Source organism: Scleropages formosus, chromosome 20, assembly GCF_900964775.1.
Source record: "Scleropages formosus chromosome 20, fSclFor1.1, whole genome shotgun sequence".
In the NCBI taxonomy this organism is placed as follows: Eukaryota; Metazoa; Chordata; class Actinopteri; order Osteoglossiformes; family Osteoglossidae; genus Scleropages; species Scleropages formosus.
In genome coordinates, this window is record NC_041825.1 from 20,590,474 (window position 1) to 20,612,524 (window position 22,051).

General features: G+C 43.7%; 2 protein-coding genes across 3 annotated transcripts in view; one reads left to right on the forward strand and one right to left on the reverse strand.

Moving 5' to 3' along the window:
• stx8 (syntaxin 8) overlaps nt 1-17,638 on the forward strand; it is a 43,954-nt gene extending 26,316 nt beyond the window's left edge. The window contains exons 7-8 of the mRNA XM_018762144.2: nt 9,216-9,317; nt 16,518-17,638. Of these exons, the coding sequence (XP_018617660.1) occupies nt 9,216-9,317; nt 16,518-16,585 (170 nt within the window). The 3' untranslated portion in view covers nt 16,586-17,638. The remainder of the gene's footprint in view (nt 1-9,215; nt 9,318-16,517) is intronic.
• Nucleotides 17,639-18,809: 1,171 nt separating this feature from the next.
• ntn1a (netrin 1a) overlaps nt 18,810-22,051 on the reverse strand; it is a 64,624-nt gene continuing 61,382 nt past the window's right edge. For both annotated transcript variants that reach the window (XM_018761532.2, XM_029246737.1), the window contains one exon: nt 18,810-21,658. In XM_018761532.2, coding sequence (XP_018617048.2) covers nt 21,330-21,658 — 329 coding nt within the window. In that variant the 3' untranslated portion in view covers nt 18,810-21,329. The remainder of the gene's footprint in view (nt 21,659-22,051) is intronic.

Sequence of the window (22,051 nt, forward strand, 5' to 3'; positions counted from 1 at the left end):
ACAGTAGGGGTGCACCTTTGAGTTTGTCTCCTTGTCCCCTTGGGCTTCTGCAGGTCTGGCTGTGCAGCCGGTGCCCTCATTCTAATCACTGCGTCTGTTGTCCAGTGGAGTTTTGTCTGCAGTGAGCATATCCCAGGCCCACAGAACTGAGAGTCGTGAACCGACTCTGCTGGGACTGAGTGTTAGTTTTTTTTTTTTTTTTTTTTTTTCTTTCTTTCTTTCTTTAAAAAAAAGAAAAAACTATTATAATAAAATAATCACAGTACTATTCTTCAGCTTTTCCATTCCAGTGTGGAAGACTATCCAGTAAGAACTTCTTAATCATTACTGAAATTGATTTTTAGAAGCTGACAAGTTAACATGGAGGTATTTACCACTGATTTTCTTGGCTCTTATGGATGCCAAGTTGCTCCTGCTTCTTAAATGGTTGTTTGAGAACTCTTTCCAGGAGGGAGACTCACTGAGGAGCACTCTAGCAAAATTCTAGATCCAGGTATTCACACTGGGTCCAATACCTTAAACAGCTGTTTGGCATACCTGATTTCACCTGATGTCTGTTTCTGTTAAGAGCCCATTCAGCCTGTTGGCCACCATCAAGCTCATTCACCCTAACTTCATGTACTAGCACTAGTGTCTCACAGCACCTGGGTGACACAAGAGGACGTGGGTTTGATCCCCGCTCAGTCTGTGTGGAGTTTGCATGTTCTCCGGGTGCTTTGGTTTTCTCCCGTAGTTCAAAACGGGCTGTTCAGTGGATTGGTGATTCAAAAAAGTCACTCATTGTTTGTGTGTGTGTCACTGATGGGAAGAAAGTGTGTTTCTCTGGTGTATGAATGAATAACTCATTGTAAATACTGTATCTAGTATTTTAAGTCACCTTGGGTAAATAAGATGTGGGCTCATAACACTACATAGTATTTATTGGAAGTTGCTTTGGAGAAAAGCGTCTGCTAATTGAATAAAGTTAGAAACTTAAATGTACTGCTTCACTTTTATGTTGCACTGTGATGAGGTGGGTACTGAAGTGGTGGTGGACAAGAATGAGCTGTTGGTATGCACTCTTTGTTGGGGTTTAGTTTGTGACTGACAGCTGGAAATGTAGTGGTTAGAGCTGCTGCCTTTGGACCCAAAGGCTGCAGGTTCAAATCTCACCTCCAGCTGTAGTACCCTTGAGCAATCTACTTACCCCAAAATTGCTCTAGTAATATTACCCAGCTGTATAAATGGGTAAATAATTGCAAGTACCTTAACATCACTTTGGAGGAAAGTGTCTGCTAAATAAATAAATGTAAAATGTAAATGAGTGACAGACCAACCAAGCATTCTGTTGTGTGGTAGCTTAGCCCTCAGCAGGTAAAGGGTGGAATCTGTATTTAACCTGTTGTACCAGCACTGGTTCAGCTCCTTCACTTGTGTGTGTAATCACCAGATGAGAAGAAGAGACTTCAAGATTGACTGGAACTCTTCTTTATCTCACACACTCATACTGTCATGCACAGTGATAATCAAGTGTTCTTCTCATATCCTTGTAGGTGGATTGGGCCTCACCTCTCCATATGGACTGCTTTGTCCCTCTGTCCATAGACTGTGTGGCTCCAGGTGGTGGCTGCAGGTCTGCAGCATTGCTGAGGCTTTATTGACGCCAGACCTCTGTGGTTCTGACGTGATGTTTGAAAGGGTTTCCCATTAACAGCCAGCCCCCTTCACAAATGAACAACAGATCAAATGCTCACCACGGGTTGTTTCTGCTGTGTTTGTCACAACAGGGCACCATGGTCTTGCGGCAGGATTCCACAGCTTTCGCTGGCATTGAGAAGGCTTTAATGAGCAGCAAATGTTAGCTACTTTTGCAGCCATACAGTGTGGACCTTTCCTTTGTATATTTTGTATACCACTGTTCCTGCACCTTCCCCTTGTACGGCAGGCAGAGCAGCCCATGGAGAAGACATCTCCAGCTAAGAGAGCTTTTACCCTTTAGCAGAGAAGCAAGGGTTGAGCCGTTGTGGGTTCTTTCGTATTTATTTGGGGGAAAAAAACGTACTCGAGTCCTGTTCACTGCAGCCTTCCCTGTGGCTTTTGGTTCTTTTGGAAATGTGGGTCTAGGGTTTTTTTTTTTTTTTCTTCTCTTCTCCCCCCTCTTTGTTTCATTTTTATACTCAGGCAGCATTCACCCTTACATAGAGTTGGTGTGTGGAAAGTGCTGTCACATTGAGTTCAATCTGTGATTGTTTTATGATCTCTGCCTTCAGCATATAACTTTGGGTTTGTGAACACAAGAAGGACATACAAACTCTATACACTGTGAGCTGCATTTGAACCTACACTTGAATGAACAGCTCAATTACTGCACCACTCAGCCAATAATATTTTTCTTTTAGGGTGAAGACCAGTTTGAAGTCTTGTTTTGCCATCAGATTTTACAGTTTTATGTGTCTGTAAATTGGGACAAGCATAGTGGTTAGAGCTGCTGCCTTTGGGCCTAAAGGTTGCAGGTTCAAATCCCAGCTATAGTACCCTTACTACTTGTAAGTTGCTTTGGAGAAAAGCATCAGCTATGTGAATTAATGCAATGTATACACAGTGCTGGGTATTTACTGTCCTCTTCAGACTCGATCCTGAAATCTTGTGTATAGAAGTCGATTTATTTGACAGCTATGCTGCTTACTGGCCTGTGAGGCCTCTTGCAGATACAACCAGGGATGTGGCAGGTTGCTGTAGGGCACTCAGTAGTTGAGCTTCAGGGGGACAACATGTCCCTACTACATATGAAACTTAACTGTAACAATCAAAATGGAACATTTCAGGATTTTTGTCCTTTCTGTTGAACAAGAGCAATTATCTCTGTGTGTGTAAATCTCTGTGCCAGATGGTTATGAAATGAGTTACCGCCAACTCTCCGTGGGACCAGCTGCCCTGGGTTCAGCTGCAGCTCAGTGATGCTCACTGGGTTTATTGCAGCCTTGTGCAGCTGTAAAATCTCCCTGTCTGGTGCTCTGGTCCTTGGTCAACAGGTTTTGGGGGGTGCCTGGAGAGATGGGTGAAGGGCTGACCCTACGGCAAGGAAACAGGAGGACATCCAGCAAATATCATGAATGCCTGAAATATGTTGCTGAAGTATAGGAGGCTATGTGACTAAAGTTCCAGGAACACCGGAGTGCTGTGTTTTTGTTGGCAGGTGCTGTTCCTGCTGTGGGCCAGATAGAAACAGTTGTAGGAGAGCAGGCTGGGCAGAGCCTCCCCACCCCAGTCAATGTCAGTGCCTGCAGTAGCCTCAGGAGGAATTATCTGAGTAAATGCAACGGAGCTATCGTGGGTAGGTTTGTGTTTGAGCCAAGGGAAAGCAAGTGGCAAGCAAAGCGGTTCAGGAGAAGGTATCCTTTAGTAGCGTACATGGCTTGTAGGTTGGGGCCATGTTTGTTACTGGGAGTGGTGAAGTTGGGTGGCGGTGCTTATAAATCAATTTCTGACAGTCAGTGTTGTGTCACATCCCTCAACTATGTTGGCTGCAGGAGGTACTGGACACTGTTTCATGGCAGAGGCATGATGTATGGATTCTTGGGCCCCTTTACTGGCTTACACAGCACCTAGGGCAACATGGGGCAACTTCATACCAGCTCCAGCATCCCTAAGTCCTCCCTGGTGGTGCACACTGTACATTCTTGTGATGACAGCTGGCTACCAGGCTACCAATTCATTAGTACCTTCAGGTTGTCATGGATGGTCTTTAGAGTCTGGAACATTGTTCTAATGGCTCTTAACAGTCTTCATGCTCTTTGGGCTCCACTGGAACTAGTGGTATAGACACACATTAATACTGCTAATGAATACTCTTAATATACTGTATTAATACTGTGTCTTTGTTGGTTTTATTCTGCGTATTTTCACAGTTATATAAGTGTATTTTTCAGACTGTCCTGCCCTCCTCGCACTTTTCTCAAACCAGTTCATAAAGATACCCCTTAACTTTACTTTAGAGCCTTGCCTTTTGGGCTGTTTTTCTGTGACTGGTTGAAGTACCACAATTTAATAGGATGAACTGTGGTCAGCCAGTAATAGTTGTTTTGTTTAATGTGGCACATCTGGATGCTCCTGACTAAGTAGGAAAACCACAGAAGGACAAAATCCTGGCCCATTTGTGGTCCTTTGCTGTTAATAGCCTTTTCCTATACTTCTGACAATTTCTATGGAGACATTGCTTGTGATGGAGTGGTAACCATGGTATTAATGGTAACCATATCCATGATAATGGTTACTATTATCTGGTCATGTCAACAGTGATTGTAAGCACCTGTTTGTGTTCTAGGCATTTTTAGGACCCAGTGTCAAAACTGATTAGATTATATTATAAAACACAGAAATATTTGAATGTTTGTTTTATCAGAATATATATTATAAACAACATTTATAGTCATAAGTTTCTGTAATGGCTCTGTTAATTCAGTTTAACCTCAGTATAGTGTAGTCTTATAGTTTGTGTGTGTGTTATTTGTATGAAAGGTTGTGGTGAAGAGGGACAGGAAGGAGGCTTTCAAGTGACATTCAATCAGAATACAGATATATACATGGTTACTCTCCCTCCCTTCAGACATATAACTTTCTCAGTTATTTAATAATCCTCTAAAGTGTTGTCATGTTACTCCTGGAAAAGCTGCCTAGTTCCTGAAATAAAGAGACCTTTTGTTCATGTCACACTGAGCTGTAAAGGAAGTTTCCCATTAAAGTCCAACTTTCAAAAGCTAAGGAATGGGAACCTGCACACTAATTTGTCTCCTTAAGTGTAACTGGCAAGAATAAAGACATTTTTAACAAAGGCTTTATGATCTGCAGTTGGGAAATAAAAGAAAGGGATGATGTAATCCAGTTGAACATCTGTGTCCGATTGCCCTTATTCTCAAGTTGTCTCATTCCAACAGGTCTGGTGGCGAGGATGCGAAGCCGTGCTGTTCCAGTGGGCTCCGGTGATATGAGCTGCCATTGTTCAGTTCACTCAGGCCAACTTCATGCATTGGACAGCTGTTTGAGCAAGTGTTTTGTGTGTTTCACACACAGTGATGCCCTAGTTACTGGCAAGAATGCCCCCTTCTTACTTGCGCACATGCTGATCCTCTAGCCTGGCCTCCACCTGTTCAGGAAAGGGAACTCGAGACAATGAAACAGCTCAAAAAACATAACAAAACGAGAGAAAGAAGAGGCCATGCATCTTATGCACTTGTTTACTGGGAATGTGAAAGGAGGACATGGAGGGTACAGGAACCTCTGAGAGAGATGGGATTGCTGCATCGTGTTAGTGGAAAGTATTTCTCATGTGGTCACTTCTCTTGTTCCCTTCAGCATGTAAGTTCAGCCTGTCGGTCACTCTCCTCGCTCCATGGATTCCCTGATTCTTTGGCTGCCGAACAGCGCGGCTCTGTTCTCCTATTGCTTCAGCTCTGGTGTCACCACCTGCGGTGCAGAAGTACTAACACAGTGAGGGCAGGCTGCACTTACAATTAGGAACACATTAGTTACTCTTTACGCTATTTGGAAAATCATCCTGCTGGTACACGTGTCATTGTTTGAGTCAAGACAGTGTAGAAAAACTTTATAAACATGAGAGATCTGCATCTTCTTTCTTTTCAGAGTGTGGCTTGACTACACACGTAATTGGAATGAGCGTGATTTACCTTGTTTGTTTTACTTATTTTGTCAACGGTTCTAGCTTGCATTCACTTGTCCCTCAGTTAACAAGTAAACAACAACTGAATTGTGCAAATGCCTGTTTTCCAAAGATTTGCACGTCTTTGATTTTCATTTTTTTCTCTAATAATTGTTTTATGTGAAACCCATTTGTAGACAGGTTTTTTTTTTTTTTTGGGTGATCGTGAGGTATTAATCATGTATACATGTATGCATACATAATAATAATAGGATTAATCATGCTCTTTTAGTTTTGTACAGTAAACTGAGGAGTGTCTTGTTTCATCCAGCGAAAGGAAGGTTACTTTAGTGTGAATGTTTTGTCTGCGGTGAATCATGCTGTAAAAGACAATGGTGTTCAGAGAAGTCACCTGTTTGCTGCAATACTTTGCTGGTCTTGGCTTTTTTCTGTCTTTCCTGAGGGTCCTAGTCTCTATTGCCGCTGCCATGCTCATCCATGAGTCTCTTTTATTGTTGTTTGTTGCAGAAGTTGCGAGTTGAGACAGCCAGCATCATGAATACATGTCCCATTTTTCACACAGATACAATGCCTAAATCTAAGTGTAGATAGCGCATCATGCTGGCACTCTTTCTAGTGCCTCATGAAAGGTGGAGACTCTCAAATTGTCCACTTCCTGCCCTGTTGGTTTGCGCTAGTTAGAGAGGTGTGTGTGTGTGTGTGTGTGTGTGTGTGTGTGTGTGTGTGTGTGTGTGTGTGAGAGAGAGAAAGAGAGAGAAGGTCCTCTATAAGGATTTTGAAGTTTATCCAGTTTAATAGCCTTTAAATAAACAGCCTTAGCTTGGAACAGGCCCTGTTTTGTTCTGCGGTTGATCGAGAAAGTTACAGCCAAAAAGAGCAGCTGTCATATATCTGAACGAGCACTACATTAGGAAATTGAGAATTATGTTGTTGGAGTGTTCTGAGGAAAAGGGGTGGGAAGGGCTTTGGTTTCGTGAAAAGCCATGATGTGTAACTGGTGAAGTTTACACATTCGTGCAGCCAAAATCTGTCTTTCTTTTGAGACAGCTGCTCCTGGGTTTTCTTTGTTTATTTGGCTCTGCAGGCATTGTTCATCTAAAGCTTCTCATGTAGCTGGCCATTTGACACGTCACCTACTGGTTAGACAACTGGATATCTTCTACCAAAGAAATCTTGGTCATTTACATCGCCCAAGGTTACAGCACGTTTTAGTTACTGATGCAGTTTCTTAACTTTTGCATATTCTTGTTTCACGCATAATATTTCTTGGCAAAAATTCCTGCATTATGCCAAGGTTAAGTGCTTATCACCTTCAAAGAATTGCTCTGAACCCTTCACAAAGATGGCCCTTCCTGTGTCTATGTCAAATCAAAACCTTCTTGTAGCTAGGTCAACCTGTCTACATATCAAACTCATACCTTCAGGCAGCAGGGTCAAATTTTCTACATATCAAACCCAACACTTCACACAACTGGCTCAACCAATTTCGATGTCAGATTCAACCTTTTTAGGTAACTGGGCCAACCTGCCTCCATTTCAAACCCAACCCTCAATACTGCTGTGTCATCCTTTGCCTACATCACCCCTAACCTTCACACAAATAAGCTACCCCTCTAGCCACAACATACCCAAACCCTTCAGACTAGTCATTCTCCACATCACCACCAGTCTTTCGCACAACTGGACCCCTCTATCTCTACATCATCACCAACCACTCTTCATACAGGACTATATACTCATTATGCACACAACTGCTTCATTCATCACTTACTTCCCACATTGGTATTGTTTTAGAATTTTTGTAACGTAGGCCATTTTCCTGAGTTGGCACTGCCGCCCAGAAGGTGGATAGTGGGTAAGAATTGCAATGGGAGGCTTGGCGAATTAGTCCTCCAAGGATGTCGTAAGTGAGGAAATATTGCCCCAGCGCTCCCAGCATTCCCTGGGAATGCTATTGTATAACTTGGTCTTCGCCACACAGTGCGCTGATTATATCTGAGTGTCAATGACCAATCTTTAGAGTATGCTGGGTGTTTTTCCCCTCATGTGAAACAGGTTATTTCTTCTCCATAGTGCCTTGTTTGAGTTGGCAGACGAGGGCCACCACCAGAAGAAAGCCATGCTTCCCTTCTCTCCTGACAAACATCCAACTTGCTGTTAGTATATATTTGAATGGGGTTTCTGTCGTAGAGCCTTTTTTCAGCAACGGTTTCTGTTTGCAGATTGAGTTTACTTCATTGTTCCCTGCTCTGTTATTAGAAAAATGGCTGCTGGGAGAAGCTTCCTGTGAAAGTGACCAAATATCTTCTAGACAAAGTAGCCAGAGCATGCTTTTTTTTTTTTTCTTTTTTTTCTTTTTTTCAACAGATGGCCTATAAAGTTTGTACATTAGGCATATTTTTTTAGAGGAATAGCCATGTATTATGTAAATTCTTTTTTTTTTCTTAAGATTTATCCCAGTTTAAGGCTCGGTTTCTGCAGCATTTCTGAGTTGAATTGCAGCTGTTGAAAAGTCTTTGGGGTCAGAGTTCAAGGCCATCCATCTAAAGTCAATGCTGTGAATTAGTTTTCATTGAGGGCATGAACCTGGGGCTATGTTTCTCCATGGATGAGCAGTTTGAAAGAGGCATCCATGACCTCAAGTTTTCCTCGTCTCTGCTCATAAGTGACATGATTGAGCTCTCTGGGAGCTTCTTGGGGTGCTCAGGTGAAATTTCATGCAGGATCTCTTCACCCAAGTCCCAGACTCAGTGAGCAGTGTGTAGACTTTAATTTCAGATGCTGGCTTTGTTCATCCAATAAACCATCTTCTGCTGGCCCCCAATAGCTCCACTCATGAACACACCCTTTCTCTCTGTGTTCAACACAACAGCTCTCCTCACTGAACATCCCATCCCTGTCAACTTAACCCAACAGCACTCCTCACTGAACACATCTAGTATCTGTTTGCTCAGTACAACAGCGCCTTTCAATGAATGCTGAATGTGCTTACCATCTCCACTCAGCAGCAGACCACTTCCAAGCCCCCTCCATCCTCTCAAAGCACCAAACCTCTGCTTCTCAACTTAACAAGCATAGCCCACCCATCTCCATACAGAGCCATTTCTCTGTCACCACACACCACCTCCATACACTGCTCAGTTTGGCAGTGGGAATCACAGTGGTGTGCAGCAGCAGCAACGGCAGCACGAATGGTGGTCTCTGCACAGTGTTACAAATGCCAGACCTCCTGCTGGGCAGCCCTGGGCTAAGGCCCTCCTGCGGCAAGGCCCGGAGCACTGCTTTTCAAACAGCCCTCAGTGCTGATTAAAGCCAGATTTGAGCTGAATGTGAGGCGTGTGGGACTTCGCACATTTCCACTCATGGCTTTTGTCCGGCCAGTTGTGCCGTAAAAGCTGCCATCAGGTCAAACATCATTTCCTTTTTTGTCAGTTGCATTTCTGTGTATGCTGATTTTATTGGTAGAGAGAAAATCATGAGGGAGTGTAACATTAGTACTGTTTTGTTCATAGCCCAATTGAACTGATTGCTCAAATTAAATGTTCGTTTGTGTTTGCAGAAATCATCGATGACCTCACGCACCTTGTGGACAAAACAGACAGCAGGATTCGGAACGAGTCTCGGAGGGTTAAACTAGTGGAGACAAAGTCATCCTCCTGTGGTGAGTCTGACCTTTTAGCACAAAGTTTTTTTTTTAAATCTATATTGTTTTAATGTCTCATATCTCATCATTGTTGTAATATCTTGTCATTTTGGTGAGACTTTGGTCACACTTCTTGGGTCTATACCTTTGAGGCAAGGCATTGATATTGACCTTACTGGCAATAACTCAAAGCTGATGTTAAAGTGTGACCTTTGTCACCTTTAAACTGCTGTTAAAACATTAAGAATGCCTTAATAGAAGTCATCTCTGCAAAATATTATGCTCCAGACAACAGAGCTGTCTATTGAAAACTAGTACAGTTGAGTTGAACTGGTTTGCTGTGACCTTTCAGCAAGAGTCAGGAAAAAGCCACTTGGCTTATGTGAGCCACTGTGCAGAAACAGGGCATGCTGGGAGCCAAGCTGAGAAACATTTCTTCACGATCATTAGTATTGCATCCATGTTGCGCCTCCCAGCTAGGCCTAATGCAAGAATTACTGTTTAAATGAGATTCCAAATGTGGAAGTGAGGATAGGCATATGAAATTTAATTGTTTTTGTTTGAGATCAGTTTCTCCTATTTGTACCTACATGTTTATAATCTAGAGCTGGTGTGGTTTATAAAGGCTCCCGCAGCATTACCTGGGACTTTCTATTCCGCCTTTTTTTGTCCTTCCATGGACCTGTCCAATGTGAAAAGCCAAGAGGGCTAGAGATAACCACCAGGGCAGGGGAGAAGGGGCCTTCTTTTATTTGCCAGGGGCTAGATTGTCTGGGAAAAGTCTGCATACTTGTGTCTTTGGTGCCCTGGTAACAGCCAGCTCAGGGCTTCGTGGTCAGCTCTACTGAAACAACTAGATGAAGGTCAACTAATATAACAGTTGATGCCATTTCCTGGTCCCCATGACATCCAGTAAGGCTTTATTTGAGGATCCCAGACCTCAAGTCACTGCTCATTGTTCCAGGCGTGAAGATCTCCCTCTTTTGCCAGTGCTTAACGATATTAATGTATTCCGTGTGGAGGGGTGGAGGGAGACCACGCTGAATGGGAAAACACCCCACTTATTTACACCCATCCTACCTCTGTCTTCTCCTCCCTCCTTTCTGCCTCTCCCTCTATTTCTTTCTTTCTCCCTCTCTGTCAGTCTGTCTGTCTCTTTCACTTTGTTTGACATTTGTCTTTGTCTCTCCAGCAGAAGGAACTGAAAATAGAACATACCACAAATCTATTGGAAGATTTTGTTTTAGAGTTCATGCTTGTGATACTTCTGTTTATTTTTGAAGTCCCATTGATCTAAAGGCAGAGCCTTATGTTATGTCTTCCTTGAATGATTCTGTACATGGGAAAGGCGGTATTTAACACTTGAGGGCATATCTGGCATACTTTCCTGCAACCATGTCATTATAACTGTCACCTTCAAACATTTGAGGCATTCCGTTGCAGTGAACTGAGCCAGCAAAGCTTTAGGAGGAACTGCCCCTTCAAAATCACAGTTCATTATAAAAGGATGATAAAAATGATGAAAAACAATTTCCTTTACAATGTTTTTGACTGCAGAGCAAAGTGTAACATGCTCTGTTGAGTGCAGAAAAGGTTAGTTTTCCACAACGGTCAAGGGGTCTGGAATGAAATGTACCACAAAATCACCATGGAATGCATTGTTTCCTTCCCCACGAACTCATACCTTTCATTTTTAATCACCTAGACAAACACGATGAGAAATGTATTTCCAGTTCAGACATGTAGTAGGTGTAAGATAAACTTAACTTATTAATGTTGCTGTGTTTAACAGAAGTTTTGAAGGTTTGGAAACCCTAAAGAAGAAGCTGAAATGGTTACTTCCTCTGTCCAGATATGAGAATTGATGTGTACTGCAGAACCCCTGTCAGTGTTGTATTCTCAGCATTAGCAAGACCACCGTCTAGGGATTGTTCACATTACGTTTAAGGGAACAGGCAAAAAAGAGACGAGTCAGAACACAGAGGGAGAGAAATTCTCGCCTGAACCATTAATTTGTAATATGCTCTTTAATCCTGCATGGAAATGTTAATGAGGAGAAAGCAAAGGGGCTGAAATACCTCTGCGCACTTTGGAAGGCTTGAGAGGTGGGAGGGTTGGGAGGGTGAGATGAATCTCAGACTTTCTAGAAGGGCTTCTCCAAGACACATGAGAAGAGCCTTTGTTTCCTGTTTAATAAGCCAGGAATAAAGCCTTCGAATCACAAGAGCCCTGGAAGCAAAGACAGAGAGGTGGGAGGCGGGAGACGCGGGGGGTTTGTGTCACACTTTGTGGGTATTATACACTTGGTTTATAGAGAAGGTGAGGGTTTGCCGGTTTGGATTGGTCGCTCCAAAAGGGCTGATGCGATGGACACACACTGAAGGTGTAAGCTGAGCACTCCAGTGGGCCTTCCTCCCGTTTTGACTTAATTAAGGAACTTGAGCCTTTTGTTTCTGAGACTTCCCATTACGTGCAGAGCTCCGAAACTGAGTGGACTTCGGCCCTGGAGATGGGGGGCAGCTGGGGCGTGGAGGGGGAGGTTGAGGCTGTTCAGGCTGGAAAAAGTGTCTGCACGCAGCCTGCCTTTGTCTTTTGTTGCCAAACTGAAGGCAGGAATAAGTGCGGGCCAGGCCTTGCCAGGGGTCACCTCCCATGAAGGGGGAGATCCCTCAGCGTCCATGGCTCTGGGCGGTGGGTTCCCAGCTCTGGGCTCCCTGCTCTTTTAAATGGCAGCCTGCAAACAAGCTGAGGGAGAAACAGGTAGCTTGTAGCCGGTAGCATGACTCTGGTAGACAAACAAAGGGACCTTTGCTCCACACCCCTCCACCTCCACCCAGCCCACCCAGCCGAGAACATGTGCAAACCCGGTCTCCATCACTGCCCGTGGTAACTTTTGGCTACTGCTCTGTTTGAAAACAATTTCCACACAGATGAAAAAGCCTTCATATCCAGGATAAGTAGTGATTGGACTGGATGTTAATGTAAAAAAAAAAAAATTCTAATTTATTATTATTTATTGTTTTTACTGACACTTTTCTCCAAATTGACTTACAGTGTTAGGTTTGCTTACTAAACCTCGTAAAATCATTTATCCAATTTCATGAAAGGGCCATTTTTTACTATGTCAGTTGCAGAGAAAGACCTTTTCAGTGGTGCTGCAGCAGGAGGTGGGATTCAAACCTATGTCCTTGAACGCAAGGCTCGGCTATAAGCACTTTGCTGCTCTCTAGTTTGAGAAATACTGAGAATGAATACTGGTAAAGTAGTTGTGAAGAAACTGATGAAGGAAATGGCATACTTTTTTGTAATTATGCTGCCTTTAATGAATCTTTCCATTGATAACGATTTGATATGACACGCAGTGCACGATTTAGCCTGTATTCAGCAGACGGACTGGTTTTCCAGCAGACTAATGAGTTTGTGAGCTGCTGTGAACTTCCACAGTAGTGCCGTTAAGTTGTTATTGAGCTTAATTGCTGGAAAGCAGTCATGGAAGCATATTTAAAGATGTCAGACATTTGATTCCCAGTACTGCCAGAGCTGTGATGATGACTTCCCTTTGAATGTGATGTTCCCTTTGACACTGTGATGCTATGATGCTATTAAAAAATGGATTTGAATGGCATCTTAAGCATGTCTTGGATAGTTTGTGTCAGCTTCATGAGCAGTGAGAGAATGCCTGGGAGTGTAGGCAAAGGGGCGAAAAATACCAGTAGATGCAGAAGAAGAATACCAGAAGATGGCTTGATCACGTATAGTTTACAGTTGAATAGGAACTTTGAACTGAGGGAGAAAAACAGCCTTAAATTGGCCTATTCTAATGGCCACTGAGCGCACCCCAACTGAAATTAGGAGCCGAGTCCACCTTTAAAAAGTTAAATGAAATGCTTTTCATAGAGTCACTTTTCCAGCTGGAGAGGAGAGGGAAGATTAACCCAGTGATGCTGAAGGCCTCAGGCTGGGTGGCGCGAGTTTCCCAAGGGGCTTAATCGCCTTGTGGGGGTACTCCGGGGCAGCTCCTCTTCACCACTAATCTGCTTAGTCAGCAGCGGGACACTCCTTCGGTCTGCATGTGGCTCTGCATCTTAAACTGCCGTGTTTTGCCGGCGCTCTTGAAGAGTCGTCGTACAGGGGAACAGCGAGCCAACCATGGGGCGCCTCGTTTATTTCTGCTGGGGTTCTCCATTTCCATCTTAGACTCATTCCTTTCCTGTTGGAGAATGCGATTCAAGGCCTGTCACCTGGAAATTGAAATGTGTGTATTGTCACATCTGTGCGTGACGGGCACACACACGAACTCGCCATTAGTGTGGCATCTGGCAATTACTCCCACATTCTGCTCTTGTAAAAGTTCATTTTTCTGTGTTGTATGAAGTTTTCTGTTTTCCCCTTCAATTCATAATCCTTTTTTTATCTTTATGTAATGATTATATGCCAATCAGGAGGGTTTGTGAATCGTGTGGTGGGGGATGGGCAATGTACGTTTTATGAAAGCCTATTGTGTGGCTGCTAACAGGATTACAATTGCTAAAATGATGGCTGATCATGTTAACACAAGACCTGACCCCTCCGCAAAGGTCACTGGCGCCTTTTGTTCCTCACCGTGGTGCTGAACATGAGCCTGGGAGTTTCTGATGTGTGCCCTGGCATCTCACCCCCATCTGATTTTGTTTGCGGGACTGAGAATGGGGGGTGCTGCTTTCAAAACCCTTGGGTGGTCAATTTGACTCTGGTAGAGAGTGTAAGGGCCACCTACTGAATTGTTGCCTCTGATCTGTTCAGCCAGTGATGGTGATCATTAAAAGTCATTCGCAGAAGCTGGGTCAGAAGCAGCTCATTCAGTTACTTAGATCCCTGATGACTTGATGACAGTTCTAAAAAAAAGAATGGCGTGAAAAAGGCACAAGGAGAGTGGTGAAGGTGAAGCCACTGTGACTAAAACGGGGCAGAGTTGAGCCCCTTTCAAAGTGCTCCTCCGTTCCCCCATGTGACAGCGGAAGGCTTGCCTGTAGCTTTGCACAGTTTCACCCAAAGTGATGTTGTCCATGTGGTGAGGCTCCATGTGTATATTTTTCTTCTTTGTGGCATTCAAGGATACATTATGAGGATTATTTGGAGGAAGTTTTTTACCGCCGCGCTCACATATGTGATCCGTACAGGGCAGCCGGTCCATTTAGACTGTGGATCAAATGGCGTTAAAGGATCGCAGCTTTCGCTGCTTTCACTCACTCGCTCCGTGCCGTTGCCGTCTCGCATATGGGAACGCTATCTCAGGCCGTGGCCCTGTTGTTCCCCTTGTTTTCACCTCCCATGTGTGAGTGTGTGGGAGTGTTGGGGGATTCAGCATTTTCTGCTGTTGGTACCTCCTCCCACCCCCGTTATTGCTCGAGAACATTGCCCCCATTCTTACCACCTCCTTGTTGTGTAGAAGGCTCTCCCCTCCCCCTGCAGCCCCACAGCCTGTTTCCTGGGAGCTCAGGGCTGCCGATGGAGTGGTCCTGAAGGTACGGTGGCCCAGAGCAGAGGAGTGACGGCAAGTACGCAGAGCTGTCCGGAACGGAGAGCCGCAGCAGGCCTTTGGACCCTGTCCGGACCCCGGTGCACTCACAGTACCGTACTCTTCTGTGTCGCTGCGGCTTCCCGTTGTCCCATGGCGGCCGTACAAAATTTAAACCAAAAGTAGAAGAGAAAGAAGCCAGCAGCCCTGGAAGTAACAATGGACAGTGCGTATATTGCTTGGCCTTTGCGTTCGTACATGTTTGAAACCCATGTTGACTCCTTCCGCAAAACCATGAGGAAATTGCAGTTAACTTGGCTCTCAGAGTCACAGTTGTCCTCAAATCACGTGTGGCACAGAAACAGAAAGAAGTGCAGCTTGTCACATCGCATATGAGTGGCGCTGGTGGGCGTCTGTTGAATACTGTACTATATGCGACAGGATGTTGTTCTTGTTATCGCAGTTATGTTGCTTAGCTCACCGATTTAATCATTTTATTGATGCCGCTGACCTCATGGAAACACCGTCCTGTTTGTGTAAAGAGACAGTTCAAGTGCTTGGCTGTGGTCACCCGTCTTACCACCTTTGCACCCTGTTGTGCCGGGAATCTCGACCTCTGTATTTCACTCCCACAACGTGGGCCAAGAAATCGAGAGGGATTTCTAATAAATATTAGGAAGCCTAAGAGAAGCATTCAGCACCAGCCCAGGAGAGAGCCTGCGGAGCCTTGAAGGGGTTGAGGTGCGAGGGCAGTAGCGGCGGCTGCGCAGTGCAAATTGTCTGTCGCCATGGTGTCTCTCACCGTGGTGGATTTCGTAACGCACGTTTTTATGGAAGAACTGGGCACCAGCCGTCCGACTGGTCTGAGTTGCGTAATGCACAGTGTTCATACAAAGGACTTGTTTATTTTACCACAAATATGTTTTAGAATGCTGTCAGTTACAAAACAGTTTGAGCAGCTTGTGATTTTCATGAGAAAGAGCGAGCAGAAAAAAACTCTGTACAGGTGGTCCCCGATTTACGATGGGGTTTCGTTGTGTGAAACCCACTGGAAGTCGAAAATATTGTAAGTCAAAAATGCATTTAATACATCTAATGCATGCCTCCCAGCATCGCGAGAGACTATCACTCTGCATATCGCTTGTCCAGGATAAAATCGAAATTCAAAGTTCGAGGTACAGTTTCTATTGAATGTCTATCACCAGCTCATCATCGTAAAGTCGAAAAAATCATGTTGAGCAATCGTAAATCGGGTACCACCTGTATACCGTGTATCTGACTCTACACCGTAGTTTCTGGTTTCTATCATTCCTACTGTATCTTTAAAATAGTTTTCCACCTTTTTTTTTTTTTTTTTTTTGTTTTTGTGTGTCAGTGAGGGGGATATGAACATTTCAAAGTGTCTTTGGAATCTGAAAGGTGTCAACTATAAGCACTTCTCCCCCCCCCCCCCGATATCCTTTGCCCACATTTTTTGAATAGATTGCAACCTATCTGTTTTTGTATTTTATAATATTTGTCATTGTTTCTGTTTGGAACTCCAGGAAAAAAATTGGGAAAAAAGCCACACCGTAACAGCCTTTGCAGTGAGGCTGCAGGTCCTTGCAGGGGGTGATTGTGCAATGTCAGTCTCAGCATAATATATCACCTCTGTGCATCTGAGACCGACTTGTTCAGGACACTGTAGGCATCTGTGTTTCTCTCCTCTCTTCTCATGACAGGAATGCTGGTGGTGATTGTACTGCTCCTCATCGCCATCGTGGTGGTCGCCGTGTGGCCCACCAGCTAACGGGGGCGGCCCTGCCGGGAGAAGCGTTTCGATGAGCACGTATGGTGACGGTTCTTCTTACTGCAGAGGAGATGCAGCGGAGAGGGGGGTCCTTCCCAGCTCTTTGTACTACTGGTCACTTCCACCCCTTAGCCCCTACCTCCACACACTCCTCCCCCCCTGCACTTTTTGTTCCTCCCAATTGAAATTTGAATTACGACGGAAACTGCAGCTGGGTAAATGAGTCCTTGTGGAAAACTAGCACCAGTGTTTCTCTGGAGTGGGGTGCGGGGTGTGAACTGGTGACCTCTGGGTTTCTAAGCACCTTTTCTTTCCAAAGTATGGCTGCATTCCAATGTCAAGATTGTATTTAATCCGGCGCTCTTCTCATGCCATGTGTTAGCCCAACACGTCTGTCATTGGTGCAAATCACAGGTCAGTGATGATGATGATGATGATGATGATGATGATGATAATACCACTAGCTTAACAATATTCACACATATTTACTCTACATGCTTATATGTTGTTGTCTCTGCTGGAATTTTCTAATGTTTATATGAGAAACTGAGCCAGAACAAAATAATGATACTGTCTGCTAACTTAACTGTTATAATTATGTAAATCAGATAGGATTAACAACTGCAGTTTCTAATAAATTACACTGGAAGATAATAAATACCCTGGCGGTTGTGGTTTTACGTGCGTTTTTCTCAGTCTGCAAACCTAGAAAGGATTATGGCCATAATAGTTTAGATTATATAAATCCTTTTATCCTCTGTGCATTTTCTTGTTTATCACCGCTTACAGTCCATGTCAAAATCGAGTTACAAAAGAGTGGCAGAAAAGTTGCATTGTGTGAAACATTTTAACATGCTGCTTCGAGAAGGATGTGTGCGTAGGGTGCACTTTTCACTTGTGTTAAGAACTGACATTATAAATTTAATTCCACAGACACAGAACCTGCTGTTTGTATGGTGACAACACTGATCACACTGGTCAGAGTGAACAGATTTTTGAGTATATAAATGTGTAGCCCGATTTAGGATATAGAAATGGTAACACTGTAAATTAGCTTGGGTACGAAATGCGAACATCATCTCAAAAATGTTTTTTTTTTTGAGTTCACATTGTGTTAATGCAGAACATTTAGTCAATTCTGTGATGAGGAAAATAACGAGAAAGCATTTTTGGTGACTTTGCTAAGGAAATGACACACTTTGCTGGAATACCTGTTCTGGGGCGACTGGTGACCTCCGTTTAAAATAAATGATCTGAATTGTGTGGTGATTGAATCACAGCACAAGGAAGGAGTTGCCTCCTCTGCAGGAACACCAGGATTCGACCCACGGAAAGGGACTCCATTGTTGGGTTTACACGAGTTTATTTCAGTTGAGTTCTGGATTTAGTTCCACTAGGTTGGTGTTCAGTAGTTATAGTTTCCTTCTGATTTTAATTACAACCATCTAACAAGCACAAATCTTAAAAAAAGACAAAAAAATCCACAATGTTTCATGTCATTAAATATATTCATATATAATAACCATAATATATTAGTATGCATTGTAAAACAACATGGCAAACCTGCAACTGCCACAGCTAGACAACATTTACAATTCATAGTATGAACAAAAGCTGACGAGTCAGCTCTAAACATTGGATGCTGGGACACATTTTCCTGTAACTTGAGAAAAAAAGAATTAAAATTTATAACGTTGGGCTACTGAACACAATACATAAGTTTTAGGTTTGATTACGTATGTTGTGCCAAACATAGATACATTTACATGTGATACTTTTGAATATTATGATGCATGACAGTAAAATGTATTTTTATAAATATATGTTTCAGAAGACAACAGTACAAAGTGTTTATTTTAATGTTCTACATATTTATTACATACGTGAAATCTTTACACCTCCTTAACATATTCTCCCTTAAATTCTGCTTGATGGAAAGGATTTGGGACTAATTTATTTGCAGACCTCCTCCCTCTGCCCTAATAAAGAGAATGTGCTGTTTTCGCTTTATTAGCCTGCACTACCTCTTTGTGCGAGACCGTTTTTCCGTGCGCCTGTGAGATGGTCACCGCTGATGGCCCGGCGTCTTCTAAATCCTCTTGGCCGCGGAGGAGATGGGCAGGCTTATACTGGCAACACCGCACAGGAGCTCCAAGGCGTCACAGGTGTCCGGACATGTAAAATACATGCATATTGTCCTCGATTTTCAAACTGCTCCCTTTAATTTTTTTTTTTTTTTTAACAACCACTAGCATGTTGCTTTCCTCCAAGGCACCGTATAATTTTAGCCTTTTGTTACAGGGTGTTTTACTGGAGCAATTCACATTAAGCATCTTCCTTAACAGCACAGCAGCAGCGTCCCACCGGGGACCGAGTGCGTTTCTGTGCGAGTTCGATGTGTACTGCACAAAACCGCCAGCCGGTGCCCATATTAACCTTTATCCCGGCAAACAGCACTGCGCTTTCTGTTCGTTTGTCTCTTTGTTATAATCTACATTAATTAGAATTTTGGTTAATCTTTAGATATAATCTATATAATGATTTACATCAAAATACTAACTATACAGATAAATATCATCGACTTGCCACCCTTCCGTGGATGGAAGAACGCTTTCAGGGTTTATGAATTCACACATCAATTACAGGTTTGCTATATTCACACTATGCTTGTTCTTTTTATTGTTGTTGAATTTGCATTTTTGTTCTTTACAGCCACAGGAGAGAAAAAAAAACTGAATGCGTGATGTAATTAAGCCAAGTTGGAATGTTTGATGAACCTTTTCAATGGCATTATTCTGTTCAGAATTTTTTCCACAGACATACGTGTTTTCCGACTGGTGCTCCGCTGCAGTAAATTGCTGTGCCTGTATGTTCACTCGCACTGCCTTTGTGAGTCAGCTTTTTTGTTTCTAATGAAGTTTTTTTTGCTCATTTTGTTTCTCAATTTTGCCTGGCCGACCAATAATTTCCTTTGTTTTATATTTTCACCCAGTTCTGCGATGTTGTCAACCCAGCTATTTTGACAGCGCAAGCAGGGTAAAGGCTGCAGAATCAGACGTACGCTTCTGGAAGCAGTATTTCTAACACAACTTTGTCCATGCGTTGGAGGAAATAGCGGAAATCAACAATTGCCGTGGTGTCGCCAAATAAGTGCTGGATCCAGCTGGGTTTCTGCACCGGGTGCCGCAAAAACCTTACGCTTTAGACGCTTTAGACTGAGATTAGTTGTTGGGTCTTTGTGTGTGTTGAGTACAGATTCCGTTTTTGAAACGCAGTCCCTGCCGGCACACCAGAAGGCTCCGGGTTGGCCTGAACCAACCCGCAGAGCAAAGCTGCCTCTTTGCTAAAGCGCATTGTTGGTGTGGTCGTCGTCGGACCTCATCGTTACCCGCCCGCTGACTCGGGAGAGCTGAACCCCATTATCCGGCGTTCGAACAATGAGCGCTACCGCCTGACGACGAGAAGAATACACGCGACACGTCGCAAGCCAGCGCAAACCAACAAGAACGAGTTCTGATCCGTGCTCTAATTTGAAGGGATCTCCGGGATGCCCAAACACCTCTGGGTAAAGTCGCAGACGCCGTTTAAACAGTCCGTTGTCTTTATATGTTGGAAATCCAGCAGACAGATAAAAGAAAAATAATAAAGTAAGTATGGAACAGCAGCACCAGTCTCGAGAACAAGTAAATGAGAGAATTGTGGGAAGAGACACATGCAACCATAAACTGTACAAGAGAGCATCACACTAAGAACATTCATTCCCTATAGGTGAGAATACTGCTTTTTGCCCCCCTTGCAGCTGCAGCTGTAAAATCTACAGATATTTCTCACCTTAGTATCCTCAGTATTGGCGAGAAACACTCAAAGCAATGTTAAATTAAATCTGGGTCTCAGACCCACAACTATTTACTTAAACCCCCTGAAGTGATGACTAGAGTGTTAAAGGATGCGCACAGTAGATTTAACCCAAACATGCAACTTCTGGGTCCCTTATTTACCTACAAAGAGAGCTTTTACCTATGAGGTATTGTCCATGTAACGACCGCTTTCTTAACAAAGGATTTTTCTTAATATTCCAAGGATGCTGGTTAGCGTTTCACCGACACTGCCCCCTTTGCAAAAGCGTGTGTTCTTTCCGATCCCGTTTTATCGTGTCGAATGCAGAATCCACCTTTAAAGTGAAGCTCTGCTATAACTTTTCCTTGGCTGCTCACACAGTTTTTTTTTTTTTTTTTTTCCGCACATTAAACAAGAACTCGCAGCTAAAGGTGTGAATCGTGGGACAACAGCTCCCGCTCACATCCTGTTCCACCGCCTCTGCCGGTAAAAAGCTGTACAACATAGGGTGCGTAGCCTCAGCGCCGACTTCCGAACAGAACTGCGATACAGTGGCACGTTTCCTTGTAACTGCAGTATAACGACACGCGGAGCTTAAGACGAACTGAAAAAGCTACGGAATTATAATGGATGGAAAAAGGAGCTTGGGTGCAAACTCGGCAAATCCACGAAAAATCTTGAAGGGAATAATAGGAAAAAAAACTGCAATCGAGCTCCTTCACAATAAGTCCCTAGGAAAAAAAATCGTCCTAATACACTCTTCATGCTTCTACTCAAAGCAGCAACGTTCAGTTCCTTTCTCCTTCTCTCTCCACCCCCTCCTGTCTCTCTCTCTCCCCGCTCTCAGTTTCCCATGATATCGTGCTCCTTCCTCTTCCTCCTCCCCAGAAAGGATGCGCCCCTTATTTTAGGCCTTCTTGCACTTGCCCTTCTTCTCGCGCTGCTGGAACTTCCTGAGTCGCCGGGCCCACGTGTCCCTCCACTGGATCACCAGGCTGCCCTTATCGGCCACCACGCCGCTCTGGTCCGGAGAGTCATCATCGTTGCCCAGCAGAAGGTATTTCTTCCCAGGCTTGATCTTTGGGCACTTGCAGGCTACGTCCTTGGCACGCACCCAAAGGAACTGGTCGCCGCGTCGGATGCGGTATTCCCCTTGCTTGTAGACAGAGATTATGTTAACGGTGAACTTCCACCATTCACCCGCCTTGTCTGCCTTAAGGATGTGCACCTGGACCGCTGGAACACAAGAGATGAAGAAACATGAGAAAGTTCTTTTTGGAAAGAAACGCTGTTATTAATATACAGGCTTCACGTGCACAAGTATCATTTGTCCCATAAATCTGTTTTTAAAGCGAATTTTCGGGGGAAAAAAACTCTTAATTACCAGTTAAGAGTTGAACTAAGTTAAAGAGGAGAAATAAAGTGTTCATGAGACACAAATTATTCTGCCATTTTTTCACATAACGTTCATTTCCTGTCCTACCTTTTAAACATGGAGAAAATGTCATTCTCAACCAGTTTCAGAACATCACAACTACTCTGGGCACCTTTAATTCCAGGTTTAAGACCCACATGTTCAAAACTGTTCATGCATAACATACTCGCATGTCTCCTTTTCCTCTTATTAGT